This window comes from Parambassis ranga, chromosome 14, assembly GCF_900634625.1.
Source record: "Parambassis ranga chromosome 14, fParRan2.1, whole genome shotgun sequence".
Classification (NCBI taxonomy): domain Eukaryota; kingdom Metazoa; phylum Chordata; class Actinopteri; family Ambassidae; genus Parambassis; species Parambassis ranga.
This window is the reverse complement of record NC_041034.1, coordinates 17,170,973-17,186,582: the sequence shown is the minus strand read 5'-3', so window position 1 is coordinate 17,186,582 and position 15,610 is coordinate 17,170,973. Positions and strand designations below refer to the sequence as shown.

The following is a 15,610-nucleotide window of genomic DNA, read 5'->3' as shown; positions in this document are numbered from 1 at the left end:
GCTTCCAATTCTCTCCAGCCCTGCTGATTGTAACCCCACCACCCACCCCCTCCACCTTTGTCGGCATACAATGGGGAGCGAATCCTGTCTCCTGGCAACCAATCCCTCAGAGAAGGTTGCTGTGGTGCTTAAGACAGCATGAGAGTGAGAGAGATAGTTAGAAAGAGAGAGAGAGAAACAGAGCAGTAGACAGTGAGGGAGGTTAAAAAAAAAATAATGGAGAAAGAGGTTAAGGAGGAGGACACAGGGAGATTTATGAAAAGGGAAGTTACTTCACCATTTTAAAGCCTTTCTGGAAGCTGCATCTTACACATGGACATACACATTGTTTATAAAGGGCAGGCAAGAAATGCTTTTGTAAACAGTTAATTTAGTAATCCCAAGCACACGAATAAAAAGAAATTCTATGTCATTTATTATTTGTATATTGCAGTTTTTCTTCATTTTTTTAATTCTAAAACAAGAAACAGTGATTTAAATATCTAAACTAGTAATTAATCATTAATATTAAACCTGCACAAATGCTCATTTACACATTAAAACACCACAATTAATGCTGGACCAGTCAAGGTAATTCTGCTCTTTGTGTTTCTTGCCATCAGTCTGATTTCTAAAATGGCACATTCCTGCATTACATAGCACTTCACAACATTCACGATTGCTCACTCGATATTAACATTGAACCAGCATGTAAAGTGTCCATTTTGATCGGGATGGGACTTAAAAAAAACATAAAAAAACAACAACCTTATTTGTTTGTTTTTGTATTAAAAAACCCACTCTGAGCCACAGGCACACTTGTTGGTGGTTTTAGCAACACAGTCTATACACAGAGATTAAAAAAAATCTACTCTAAGAATCAAATTTTCAATTTACGGCACGATAGTAGGGTCAGGTGGCCACCTCTGAAATGAGGTGTTTGTAGTGGAAATACGTTAAGTGGAAAATCCAAGGATGACATTAAACTATACACATGCAGTACGATTAGCTCAGTAACACACATACTTCTAAGCACAGATATTCTAAGTTTATTCTGTTTGGTCAGAGGTCTTGTAGACAGACATGAGGTTAAGCTGTGTAGTATAAAGAGTAGCTGCAGCAGACAGCAACAACCAACCAAGAGACAGTGTGACAAGCCAACCTCTCCTGACCCACGCTAAAGACCCTCAGCGTCCTGGCAGGGGCCTCAGTGGATTGTAAGCTTCTGAAGTCTAAAAAGTCTCCATGGGGAGATAAAACCAGCAGCTATTTCAGGCTCGTAGGCAACAACAGTGACAAAAAAAGCTTGGCTAGGTGAAAGAGGTGAATTACATTGCACCGCGATTTACTTCTGTTTACCTTCTCCACGGTTTGCATATCCTTAAAGCAGGTACATTTGCAATCATGCAATCAGTCAAGCTTTAATTATTTCTGTCCTACGGCTGAAAATAAAGACTCATAATACCTAATGTGTTGGCAGAAAGTGGAATATTTTCAGCTCATTGGAAATGATACGCACACATTCTTAAAAGAAAGAATGCATAATTTCTAACGGTGAATAAAAGCAACTCACTCGTAAGAACAGCAGTGACAGAGCTTTTATAAAGTGTGGCTCATTTGTCTGGATGGATGATGGTAGGATGAACATTTGTTATTCATTACAGTAAATGTGCAGTCTATGGGGCTCTGGAATGAGCAAATTAAACAGTGCAGACACTCTTCCCATCATAAACAGGCAAGCCAATCCCCTGTGACCATGCTGAAGAACATCAATTATGAACAGGCACAGCAGAGGATAACTTCATAACTTGGTTGCCGATCAAAAAGAAGTCTCTGAATGCTCGCCCCAGTGCTCCTGCTGGAACTATTCAATTTGAACACTGTGGGTGCCCCCTGAGCGAGCCTGGCTGTGGCTTATTTAGTGTTACAGAGGGTTGGGACTGTTGAACCATACTGATTGTACTGTAATGCAGGCTGAAAGCTCCACTTGCCACACAGTGCTGCCATCAATCCCCACTGCGGATGACCTAAAGGCTGTTTTGACATAATTGAACATTAAATGACGAAGGGGTGACGAATGACAGGCACTTTACTCGGTCGTCTGAGCATTTGACAGCTTTTAGAGAAGCCTAAGGGGGATGTGGCTAATACAATATCTGTGAATGTCCAGAGTAACTATTTGCTGATGTGTCCATATACGTCCACAGTGAAAGTCATATTTCAATTAAACAATTTCATTCATGAAAACCATGGCCTACTAAACCAAGTCTTTTATGAAAAATATTTAGTGTTCACAACAAACATTACATTTTATTATTATTCCACTGACATAAATGCAGAATCTTGTCATTACAAGAACAGCTGCAGGAATAAGAGCTACATGAAGCAAGAAAGGTGAGAATAAATGGGAAAGGAAGGACACATCCACACTAGCTCGTTCCTTAATGGATGGTTGAGTCTTCATCACAGGGATTCTCAAGTCATGGCCTTGGAATTTGTACGTCTTATTTATAGAATTCATTAGCATTTTACAAGGTGTAGGACACCAGCAGCAGCTTGTGAGCTCCATGCCACCATGAATTGTTCTCATGCAACGCTCAAATGGTGTAAAACAAAACAGGCCAATTATATCTCCTATTCCTCCCTCTACCCCCTCTGCCTGTGAGAGGAAAGTGAATTTATCTACAGCCCCCTGAAGAGTTAGATAACAATGCCCAGGATGTCCACTCTCTCTGAGACCTGTGGAAACACACAATCACACTCAATCTCACACACACATATGTAAAAGGCCTGTGTCCTTTAGTATTGGTTGACGCTGAGGGACACAGTAAGCTGATGACAGTGGGGGGACTGGCTGTGCCGTAAAGCTGATAAGCAAGGTGCAGCACTCAAACCCCGTTCAGACTGGGGAAAGTCAATCCAGCTAGAGAGGGATCGAATCCAGGTTGCTTTAAGGCTGGATATGTTCAGACCTATTTTCAAATACGGCTGTTTTGTACGCAACCCAGATACTGTCCCTGTGAAGCTGGAAGAACAACGTTGTAGCCAGATTGAAGTCTGAACAGGGTCTCAGACAGCCCACTGATAAAATCCTCATAGGAAACAATAGCAAATGTGCCAATAAAGACATGTCAGCAGGACAAGGAAACAGAGAAGGAAAAATAAGACAATGAAGCTGGATACGAGTTCTTGTGAGACACTTCAGTGTGTTTGCAACGTTTCTAAAAATGCCTGCTGTAGATAGTTGGAACCCTAAAACAGCTGGAGTGTTTTTTGCAGTCAAACATGCCAGAGGGGTAATTACAAAGTCATGTCTTCTTCATTTTGCAAGGGTAAAAATCTATTCTCTGTAAGCAATTACTCATCTCATGAAAGCATTTTGCATGACGTTGAGAAATGGGGCTAAATACAAAGATGTCTTGCAACAACACGCATTCATTTTGTGCATTTTTGTTGCGATTTTATTCCTATAAGTGGAGGACAAGAGGAGAGGGGTCTTTTATAAATAAATCATGAGCCTATATTAATCAAAGTAAAAACAGAGGAGGAGTCAGGCAGCAGTCAGGTATGTAGTGAGCAACAGAGCCATTATCAACAGTATCTTATGTACACATTATATCTAAATATAATTGTTGCTGTTGCCATGTGCAACACCAGAGTAACCTGCACTCTTCTCATTTAATCTTTCTTGTTTAGTTCTTGTGTTTTTTATGATTTCAATTTCTACATTATTTCTTTCCTAACTTTAAAATGTTTTTATTCTGTGAATGTGTCCTCTGTAAAGCACTCTGAATTGCCTTGTGTATGAATGGTGCTATATAAATAAACCTTGCCTGGCCTAATCTGAATCTGACTTAACTCTGTAAACAACTTTTACCGCTTACTTTCAGTCTAGCTGAAGAACATTTGTTGAAAGAAATAATGTTTACAAAAGTTAGGTATGCGTCTTCTAAGCTTCTAGCAGCTCCCTATGAACCAAAGAAAAATTAAAACCACATGTCTCAGCGGGGTATAGTCATGCGGTGTCTCCTCCTGACACAGGAGTTTCTATGAACAAGAGGGAGGCAGCAATGCTGCTGCCTATCCGACCCCCCAACCCCCAAAACAAATAAAGTGTCTGATACAGACCAGACCCCTGCCGGCGCCCCAGCCTTTGTCCAGCCCCCAGGGCACATTGCCAACTGTGATCAGGAGGCAGCGTGGCTGATCAAACACTGAGACACATATGCAGCAGAATGCAGCTACTTTATTCAGACTGTGGATGGACTCTCACGTAGTGGTTTTTATTGTGTGGGACAGGATATGTTTAAGACCTGATTCATACCATTATAATGGTACAAATTCACAAAAATGTGTGTGTGGGTGTGTACAGGGGCCACAAAAAAGTTTCTAACAACTGCGATTAACTTTGAGAGGTGAACACTGAAGATGTCAGCTTAAAGCAACAGAGCATAAATTATTGTAACAGTTCTCTTGAAACTAAATTAGGTATTAGAAGTCCATTTTCAAGATTCCAACAAGCCTGATTTTAACATAATGAATGGAATAATTGGAAAGCTCAGAAATGTTCTTTACTCAGAAAGAATTGGGATGGATGTTTTAATTTGCCATGTTCATTGGGAGTTATGAGAACGAACAGGCAGCTCTTAATGATGGTTTATAAGCGATAAGAAACTATTTCCTCATACCATGTGAAACAAATCACTGACAGGTCAGCAACTCTAGCATACTGGCTCAGTCAACTAAGGTCTTGAGGCAAATCTAGCGAAATATGCACAAAATATATGTTAAGTAAACACCTATGGAGACATAAAAGCTCTCAGGGCTGCCAAACCACTAAAAGTTCAAAGGCAGCTCTAAAATATCAAGAATTTACACACATGCCTCCAGATGAATTCCTGGGCAGCTCCTTTGTTCCTTCATGTTTAGTACAGCATATTCTACAGGTTTAAGTTTAAGCTCTACTGAAAAAGAACTCTAACGAAATCCACACCACAGATGAACGATGCACAATAAAAATTACATTTAGCTGCCATCATTGAATCAAATATCATTTGCTGTATCAAATCAAAAGGGGAGCTCTCAGGTTAAGACATCACCTCTTCAGATTTAACCTATATTCCATGTAGTGCACAGACAAGTTAGCTGAACTGACTTGGAGGCAGTCAATGAGTCTGCCTTGCTCATGCAGTTCTGGTCTAAATATAGGTCCCCTGCCTCAAGCACATTGCATGGTGGTCTTCTGAACATTAGCAAAAAATACACAAACCTCACCTCTTTAGTTTGTGCTTTTATTATTTTAAATAGCCCTATTGGTTTTTTACACACAAAAATGTATTAGAATAAAGAATAGTGTAAAAAATTAAGCAGTGTCTCTCACAGGCTGTTGTACATATTTTATATGTAAACATTTTATACACAGTGGTCTATATAATGAGATTATTCCTGACATTCCTGAGCAACCTCTGCAAAAAGGATCACAAATCTAAGCCGGAACTGATTCAAGACAAGCATGTAACCATGACTACAGGAAGCAACCTAGGCATACCTAGCTATGTTAACACTATGTTTGGCAGGCCACCAGTAGTTTGCTTGTTCTGAATATTCTTAATGATCAGTAAAGGCAGAATTTGAAGAGGTACAGTGGAATTATTGAAGCCATTCGAACTGAGAGGGAATCATCCACCAGTGGTGACAAACAGGGTCAATATTAAGCCCTACATGTGTTTTATGCCCAGAGTGAACTGTCAAAAGGCTACATGACCAGCCGAGTGTATTTCATTGAAAATATATCTGATTGCCACTGAAAGCTGACTGAGGACTGAGGCAAAATGACAAAGTACCTTGTAATAACCACCGAAACGTCAATTCCTTTTCAAAAGCATTTGTAACATCCCTTTGCTATAAACCCTCTCATCCTGTACAAAGCACTCCCCATCAGGCAGAATGAGGTCTTTGTGGAAATATAACAACACAGACGGTCCCTTCCTGTTCAGTGTGTGGGGAGACACTACAGCAGGACATCAAGATAAGGCTGCTGTTAAAAGATAACAAGATGGATAATCCTTTTCTCTCCTTTCCCCCCTCTGCAGTCAGCACAGAGTCCTGATATTTCAGGACTAAAGTCTCTACTTCACTCAGGTGCAGGTGTAGTAACTGCACCCGAGTGGTGAGCCCTGTAAGAAGCTGCAGGCAAAGACTGTCAGTTGGTGTTACAGCTTAACTGAGACCGCTGGGTTTATTCATGCCTCCAGCGCGCACTCGCAGCCTCAACATGAAGACAAAGCTCAAAACGGCTGCTGTTGTCTACATACAACGTTAAGTGACGAGACACAATTGGGAATGCTACAAATAACTCCCCTGCTAGTTTTAGCTATCCTGCACAAAGAGGCAATTCTGGTCATGACATTAGTATGATGGTATTTATTCTCAATGTTGTGTACACTGACAAGTTTCAATGCTGTAACTGTGTACTAATCCATCTTCTACATGCTTGATGTTAACAACCACAACGTTTACAATATTCTGTAATATCTTCCTGCATAGCCTCACACAATCAATTCAAGGTCATAATCTTAAGATTTAAATACTAAATGATTTGGTCACACCCACAGTTACCATGGCAACAACAAGAGGAGTTAAATACTGCAGCAAGTAATGACTGCTTTTTTCAAAATATAATAAAAGAAGGTAGCTGTTTAAAGGCATCAAAAAGAGCTCAGATTGTTTTGCTAAAATGGTCAATACTAGACTAGACCTCAGTCATACGGTGTCACTTCCTGATAGTGTGCTGTGTCTAATGGGTTAGTCTAGAATCCAAAATTGCATGAAAAATACTGTGCTGTGGTTGATTTAATTGTACAGAAGTACTCAGGAACACCTACACTGCATGGTTCCTTGGACATTTCCTCTCTGCATCCATAATCGCTTTATTTCTACTCTAGCTTGCCTATAGCTTAGCTGTGAGCATGACTTGTTAGGTCTGCTTATGGCTCTGGAAGCGAGGCTTAAATTAGAGATGCAACATATTTGCCAGAACTGCTTGCAAGTCTGGAAAACCTTGTCTAATTAAGATATGTGCGTCCATCATATCAGGGATTGCACAGCTGCTATTTCTAGAAAGCTGGCTGAATTACACAATTACACACTTCATGAATTTGGGTTTGGATAGGGCTGCATGATTGTTGCCAAAATGTGAATCACAATTTTCCCCATAAGAATTGAGATAATTTTCAGACATGATCCTCATTTATTTTACTGTAAAAAACACATTTGTTTGGCCTTTTCTATTCGAGTGGATAAATTAAAGACTGCTGAACTTAAGTAAGTCTTAATCATTTGTTGTTGGAGCCACTACTTTATTTTGTGGTGACATTGAGGTTGTTGTAGAACCCATAAAAGTCCCACATGGTGGAATGTGCTCCTTTCAGTACCAGTGTTCATTTGGGTGAAAACCATTACTTCAGCCACAGGTTAAAATGACTAGTCTGTGTTTGTCTCCCTCCTCGTTACAATTTTTATGAGTGAGTATTCCACAACAAGGAAGAGAGATGAGAGAAGTGATTTAGTTATATGATTGAATCATTTGCTGATTTATGGCCTGATCAGTGAATTCAGTTACACTTGTAAGAATGACTAATGAGCGTTTGATATTGCTGTAAAGTGAATAAGTGCATCAGTGCAGCATGATCTGCATTATCACTTACAAATAAGTAGAAAATAAAAATAGTAAATTAGTAAATAGTAATTGCACAGCCCCAGTTAGGGATCTACTAAGACAAAGCTCCTTTAGTTTTTAAATTGACTTCAGTCTAACTCTGTTTAAATCCTGGAGCCTTGTATCTCCAGTTTAATGGTAATGATATGGACTCAATGGGCCAAATGCAAGAGGCCATATACGAACAAATTTCCCTTATCTTTTTTTGTATCAAAATTCTCATACTTTTCTCACACCCATAGACTTGTGGGATTCACCTATGTGTTATTTTGGTCTTACTTGAGGACGATCACACACAGGATAGAGAGAGGAGCGGACAGAGGAGTAACCATTATATTAATGGTATTAAACCAAATTATTTTATACATTTAAATATCACTTATTAAAAAAATAGTGGTTTAAATTGAGGTTACAGAGGCTATACCCAGTGTGTTTTTGCTGTTCCTGTAATGTGGTAATTGACACTCTAAATGATGACATGTTTCCTTTGATTTGATTTAAAAGCATTCAGATTTTGCTGCAGCTGAAGTTCTTCTTTTTCCTACTGTCCTTTTGTGGTAGCATCTCTGAAACCCAAAGTTGGCTGTTTGCAATGGCACCACACCTGCCCTTTTACGGTATTTAGTGGGTAGTGGGTCACATATTCTAATTACAAACAATCCGCCAATTTAAGAGAATGTGGCTGCATGAGGGCCATTGTTTTGGCAGCGGTTTGAGTTATTGGCTCATCCTACAATTGTCGAGCAAATTACTCGATTTATTATTTATTATTATTTATTTTTATTTATTTATTTTTTTATTTTTAGGAACAATGTTGTTTAAATTTGTGGTGAAAAAGGGAAAAGGTCAATCACAAGTAACCTGACACCTAAAAAAGATTCTGCAAGGTCACCTGGCTGTTGGGTGTGTAGTGGGCAGAGCCTGAAACCTGCCATACTAGCCAGCTCCCTGATGGCTCTAATGTCATCTAAACAAGGTCTGACCCCTGAGCAGTCTAGACAGGCAGCTAAACACTACTTACAGAGCCAACTAGGATCAAACTGACAAGTAGATAATCTCAGTGAAAGTATCTTGGGCACTGTGTGACCGTTCACCTGCCATGGTGTGGTTCATGCATTAGATTATTACCAACAATACTTTAAATTAAGACAAAAGTAAACAAGCACAATCCACGGGTTTGACAACACACACACCACAACAGGGCAGAGATGATTGTGAAATTTCTTAAGAGGGACTCATATCTTACATCATGCATGAATGCTGGATAGGACCAACTCGCACTGAGCATCATACAAATGCGTAAAAGTGGTATTGTTGACAAAATGCTGTTTGACATTGCAGGCACTGGGAGGATTTTTATGCACCACAACTCATGAATCTATAACGCTAGCTGTTGTGTTATAGCTCTAGCTGTCACTGATAAATCATTTCCTTCCACCTGTCAGATAAATGGCCTGTCTCAGAGGGATTAAACGTAGCGGTGATGTTTCCCTACACAGGGAGGGAGCTGGGTGCTGAGAACACCAGCGTGACTGAAGACATTGTGGTGAATTTACTCTTCTTAAAATTAGTGGCCACCCTGAGAAAGCCACACAGCCAACCAGCCACGTGGCTCTGTGTGTGCCCATGAATTATGCATGGTCTCCATTAAGACTTGTTAACAGCTGGTTTCTCAGGAACTTACCAGCAACAACTCCAGCCTGGGTGCCCCTGTGTGTCTGCTTATTAAAACAGCAGCACTTGCGATTAAGGTTGTGCAGTTATGTGCGTTCTGACCATCATAAACCAGCCCGTCACAGAGCTATTTTCAGTTCAATCTCATCTCTCTGGAGGGCGACTGGGCCAGCTGCCGATTTCCTCACATGGCAGCAAAATGCACTACAGTAATTAAATGTCTGTTGTGGCTCACTGACCTTGCTGTGGTTCGGGCACTCAGCTTTTTACTATACCCAACTGTAGCAGATGCCTCAGTCATCATACCTATAGATCCAACAAAGACTCAGTAGTAATATAATATTTTAATGAGCAATATTAACAGACTTTGGAGATGGCAGACGGCCACAATCATTTTGGAGATTTTTGGAAAGATTTCATCATCCCATGTAATAGTCATGAAACAGTGTTTCTTTCTTCAAATTCTCTTACACCTACAAACAGCCTTCTGTAACATCTGAAACTGAAATGTGTTCAGTGAGGTTTGTTTGAGGCCAAATAAACAGATGTTTCAACAGATACAGCATAGCCTGTCATTGAAACTCAGAATCATACACATACATACATTATTTGGCCCCGTTATGGATTTTGCAGTTTTTGGCTTCAGTTTAGCATCGGCTTCATTATGAAACAACAACTGTGACAGGAAATAGGATTTTCTGGGTCTAATTCTGTGAGGCTTTACATCAATACTCATTTAATGCTCTTAACAAGATTCTGCCCAAAACATTACATTTAAACTAGCCGCTTCAATATAATTCTAAAATCTATAGCACAAGCAATCTTTTCCCCATAAAATTGTTCAGTAGGCTATTGTGGACTGCAACAGGCATTCATCATAGCAAATTCTATTTTTCTATAGACAGAAGTTATTAGCATAACTATATAATTTGGCAAGATGATTAAAACATTTGACTAAGACAGACAATGACTGACTTGAGTCTCTGCACCACAGGGAGGAAAATCAAGTGGGTCTGATTCACGAACAGGCTTTCTACAGACAACACTTGTTTGCTTTTTTCACCATACACACAGTCGACAATGTGTAATGTTTTTCAATGAGATGAGGTGCTAAAAATGGCTCCTTCAACAGCTGCTTTACCTCCGCCCCCTACGCACACACTCCCAAAATTCTCCCCACCTTCTGCTTGCATCGCTTATTTTCTGAGCCATAATATTTTTCAAGATTAGACACACAATTAAGTCTAATGTTCATGGCGGAAAGAGTGAGGGCTTGCTGCTAGAAGAAAGGAAAACTATATAATCATCTTTCCACAACTCAGCTCTGCATAAGACAATGCCTGGACATTAGCTGATAATAATGTGACATGCACAACACAATAGAGAATGCTAATCTTTAAAATGTACATCCACTGGATGTCAGAACTAGGAAATAAAAATGTATTGTATACTGTGAGGTCTGTTTAACATGATAAGGTGACTTTTTCTCCTATGCAGAGTACCAGATAATCTGTCAAAGGTTCATGCATGTAAAACTGAACTGACACCTACCTAGCAGGTATGCAGGAGCAGGTTGCACACCAGCACCAGCAAAATGCAGCACCCTGGGGGTCTGCCTGCCACAATGTGTATCCTCACACTGAAAAGTCTAGCTCACGGTCTTATGCAAAAGCAAAAAAGATACACAAGGGTGGAAAAAACTACCTTCCTTTGTATACCAACATCCTCAGCCTAAGACTAAATCTGAATGAAGACTTTAAATCCAGTGAGAGACAATTACTGCTTGAAAACAGTGCCACTGTGTGTGCCACAAATTAAACCCTCACTTGTCTTTTATCTCAGTTCAGAATCATCTTTTAACTTTGACGTATGGCACAGTTGTTTGTTTATCATTGAACAATTTCTTAAATGATTGCACTAAAATCCTCCAAATCTCTTTCACTGCCTGGTGCACTGCTTCTTCTCTGCTTTGACGGCACGTATCTACAGATAAATGTATTCTAGTGATGCTCATTTGAGATATGAGGCACGTAAAAACTCTTATTATCATCACACTGAACAGCTTATTTGTCACAGAGCCCATTATTCCTCATTAGGAGCAGAGGGCGTTGTGGGCGCTGCAGAGCTGGGCATCAAGTATCTAAGTGATGAATGTGCTTTGGGGGTGTTTATCGCTCTAACTGTGCGACACAGTCATGATGACCGATGGACTCAAGACAGCAGAGAAAATCAGTACTGCTGTGACCTTGTTTTAACTGATAGGTTACATGGATAGCAGAGGGGATGTTTCTCTTAATGCAATCTCTGTTCCACTCATATTTTAAAAATTCCTGCAGCCAGCAAAACCTATCATAAGCACAGATACAGAGATATTGTGTACTTGCATTTCAAGGATGCTCTAATCTGACTTTTCAGTCCTGATAAGGACACCAACACTCGATCCTTAACCATTTGCTTTGGATATATTCAAGGTATCTATGGAACGTGTTGGTGTAGAAAGCACCTAAACAGTTGACTCTGGCTCGCTCCATGTTGTTGCTCTATGTATTTGTTGTCAAATCTTCAGCATTCTGCATCTAACATGTTGCAAACATAGAACTGAAGTCAGACTGTCAAACACTGCAATTTAAACTTATTTCAATTTAAACGTATTGCAATGTAAAGCTAGTTAGTCGTGGTACTTGCAGTGTCAGTTTGAAACAGGTAAGTTGCACCTTATGTAGTGCTCTACTACTACTCAAAGGCAGGCATCCAAGCCTGTGGTTTAGTATCTAATATTTTGTGTGATTTAGCAAAATTCATCTTGAGCTAAGCTTATTTAGCAACAGAGCACATTTGATTTACATGCACCTGAAAGCTGTGAGAGTGGCAGTAGATCAATACTGTGATCAAAGAAAGTAGAGAGATGTAACACAAAAAATGTGGAGTATCTGTCAATGTAACATTGACTTTATGACCAAGAGGTTCAAGCAGAATCTTGCCAATATATCTTCTGAGAGAAATGCTTGGGCAGCAGCCCCAGGATGCAGTTTTACTCCCTACCTGTGAAAAAGGAACACGCTCTGAATACAAAAAAGCTGCACGTCCATTAAGGGGACTCAAAAACAAAAGTGCAGCTATTAATCATTTCCACTGATTCTGAGGCAGTAATTTGTTCATTCAGTAATTCAGATATGAAATGGAGGGTGGAGAGGTATTGTGGTGAGGTATAGGTGTGATCAGGTCTAATACTTCTACACAGGTGAACAGAAGTTGAAACAGGGCTAGAACATGGCTTGCATACTAAAATATTAAAGTCTGGGGCTGTGAATATTCATGCCCGGTCGCCCCCATCACCAGATTGTGGAGGACAGAGCAGTGTCCCCTAAGAGTAATCCGATTCTACATGTTCATTTCCAAGGACAAGGGGCTCTTGAGTAGAGGAGTTGCCTGGCTGGAGGTGAAGCTGTGGCTGCAACATGTTTCAGCCAACAGGAGGCAAGAAGTGACATTAGACTACTGGGTCATGACAAGTAAATGTGACCTCCAGTCGTTACGGTCTACGTGAGGCCAATGACAATGGCTCAAGTTGTGCTGCTCATGCCTTCATTCAACACTGCTGCTTCTAACTGTTTCTTCACTGGCCCTACTGATGAAGAATACACACTGAAATGTTAAAAACAACAGTGATAGTTCTTTTCTGAATAACAGTGGCTCCTTTCTTTCAAGTTCTTTAATACATGCGCTTTATTGACGTAAATAATATGAGGATTTTAATCAGCTGTAAAGACGATCAATCTGTACACACAAACAAGGGGGAGGGTAGCTATCTGGAGCAAGCACACCACACACAAGTACACTCCCTGTGTGTCTGTTTTCAAAAGGTAACCAAGCAACCGGTTTCTGGTCAGGGCCTTTGGTTAGCTTATCAGGTAACTGCTTACTGCGCCTGTGCACATCCTCACCGGGTTTCTGTTTGTCCTAGGTTAATGCTGCACTCTTGACCTAAACAAACAGGAGTGAGGTGTGATGGAAGAAGAACCAGGGCCCGTCTGGCAGTACCTTCACTTGGAAAAGAACATCAAGCTTCAATGTAAGAAGTAGGGAATCTAAAAACAAGGGAAGATGTGGTCTAACCACAATATGTTATCACACACAAAGTGTGTAAAAAGCTTTTGGGTAATAGATTTAAGGAACAGATTAGTTGGCTCTCTGAGCATTCTATCTTATCACCAATAACAAAAAACCCTGCAGCCTCTGAGGACAGCGTCTTATCAAAAACCATTGCAGAGAAATGAAAATAATGACACATTAGGGACACATTAAACGGTTATAATTTAACTATTTTTCTTAACCTCTTGCTTCCTTTAAAAAAATGATATGAAATATAAATGATACCAATTTAAGGATTATACATTTTTGGTTGTCAACATTTAGATCAAATGCAGTGCCTCATGTAAATAGTACAAACAGGACAAAGAAAAGAGGCCAGAAAGACCTTGGTTGGTATTTTGTTATTAGAGAGAGGTCAGCACAATACTATGCATTTCTAAGCCATGTTGAATGAATGCAAAGAGTCTGGTAGACACTGTTCTTGTCTGCTGAAGTGGAACAGTGTCCAAATAACGAAACCATGGTGCCATTAAGATGGTAATGAGCCCAGTGTACAAAACAATGTGAACGACCAGACGGATGAAGGCTAAACAACACACAATATAAACTGCACAGTACACTCAACAACAGCCTGAACATAGATGTGATAGAAAACACTAAACAAGGACTGCTACATTACACTCACTCTGTGGCTTCCTATTAAAATCTGAGAAAATATTTCACTAACCACAGCATGTCAGTGACTAAAAGTGGGAGGAGTGATTGGTTAGTTTCAGTACAAATTCCACTGCAGTCAACAGCCACACCCTTTCCCATGAAATTAAGCCAAACACACTGCTACAGTTCTGATTAAGGGCGCATTGTCACCAGTATTATTATCACACACTGTTGAGGTTAGGGTGATTAAATGTTTCAGTATGCATTACCCACAACATGTAAACACAAACCTGATCTAAAAAGGCAGCAGTAGAAACAAATCACCTGTAGTGTCAAACCCCGTCTCAGGTGAGGAGTCACCCTGAAGGTGAACCGTGTAGAATTAATAACAACAACATATAAATAATATGACGTATGATGGATTTCTTTTTTTTTTGGGGGGGGGGGCACTTTGAGGTCAGGCAGCCACAGGTTTAAAAGAGGATCAGCCTTGTGTTACAAAGCAGAAGAAGGCGACACAGGAAAATACAAAGATACAAAGTCCACAGACAAATATCGGTGTGTTCAGTCCGAGTATGAAAATTAGCCTCAACACAGGTTAGATGATGAGAAAAGTAAACCAAGCTACAGGAGTCATTTGGGGGTGTTTAGATGAAATGTATAAAAACACATGGAATCGTTAGCCATCTTTATATGTTACTGTTTCTTTTTGGATTTGGATTTTTAATTATTCAAATGAATTAATTTACAGATGAGCTAACTTTGCTGTAGTTTTACTAATTTAAACGAGCTCCCACATCGCGCGTGCTCTTTGGTGCTAGCGAACTAAACTCATCTTGTGTCGGAATGTTTCATTGGATTTTTAGGCACAGACAGATAATAATAAGCACCGAGTTGAAGTAATGAAACATTACCTAAAGTTAACCGCACTGTTAAGTCGTCGGAAAGGCAAGTTTCCATGTTAACATCAATGGCTAACGACTGACCACTCGGGGAGACTGCTCGCTGCCGTTTTAACGAAAAAACACAAAACGTCGGAACCAAAGTGGCCTGACGTCCATCGGGAAACTTACCTGCAACGAGACCCAGCAGTGCGCAGCAGAACCGGGCCGTCCAAAGCTCCATGTCTGTCCCAGTTATTCCAGCACTTCCGCAGTGAAACTTGGTCGCAGAACTTATGCTGGATTCGAGTGAGAAGCAGCAGCGCAGCTCCGCCGAAGCATCCAAACTCTACTCCGCCTCCTACTCCGCCTCCTCCTCCGCTCTGTGCAGGTGCACAGCGGAGCGCGCCGCAGGCTGTCACGTGATAGGACGGGTTTTTTTATTCTTCATCCAACGACGCCCTCTGCTGGCAGCAACCCGCTGCATCAGCAGGGTTTATGGAGGAAAGGCTCCGATGTTTACAATTAAGAATTACTTTATAACTTTGTCTTCACAATGTTCGTTTGATTTTTGATGTAAAATTTAATTTAATTTTTCATACAATGCATG

General features: G+C 40.3%; 1 protein-coding gene across 1 annotated transcript in view; it reads right to left on the bottom strand.

Annotated features, from left to right (window-relative positions):
- Positions 1 to 15,347, bottom strand: part of cxadr (CXADR Ig-like cell adhesion molecule) — a 33,941-nt gene extending 18,594 nt beyond the window's left edge. The window contains exon 1 of the mRNA XM_028421882.1: positions 15,193 to 15,347. Within this exon, the coding sequence (XP_028277683.1) occupies positions 15,193 to 15,244 (52 nt within the window). The 5' untranslated portion in view covers positions 15,245 to 15,347. The remainder of the gene's footprint in view (positions 1 to 15,192) is intronic.
- Positions 15,348 to 15,610: the final 263 nt, after the last annotated feature.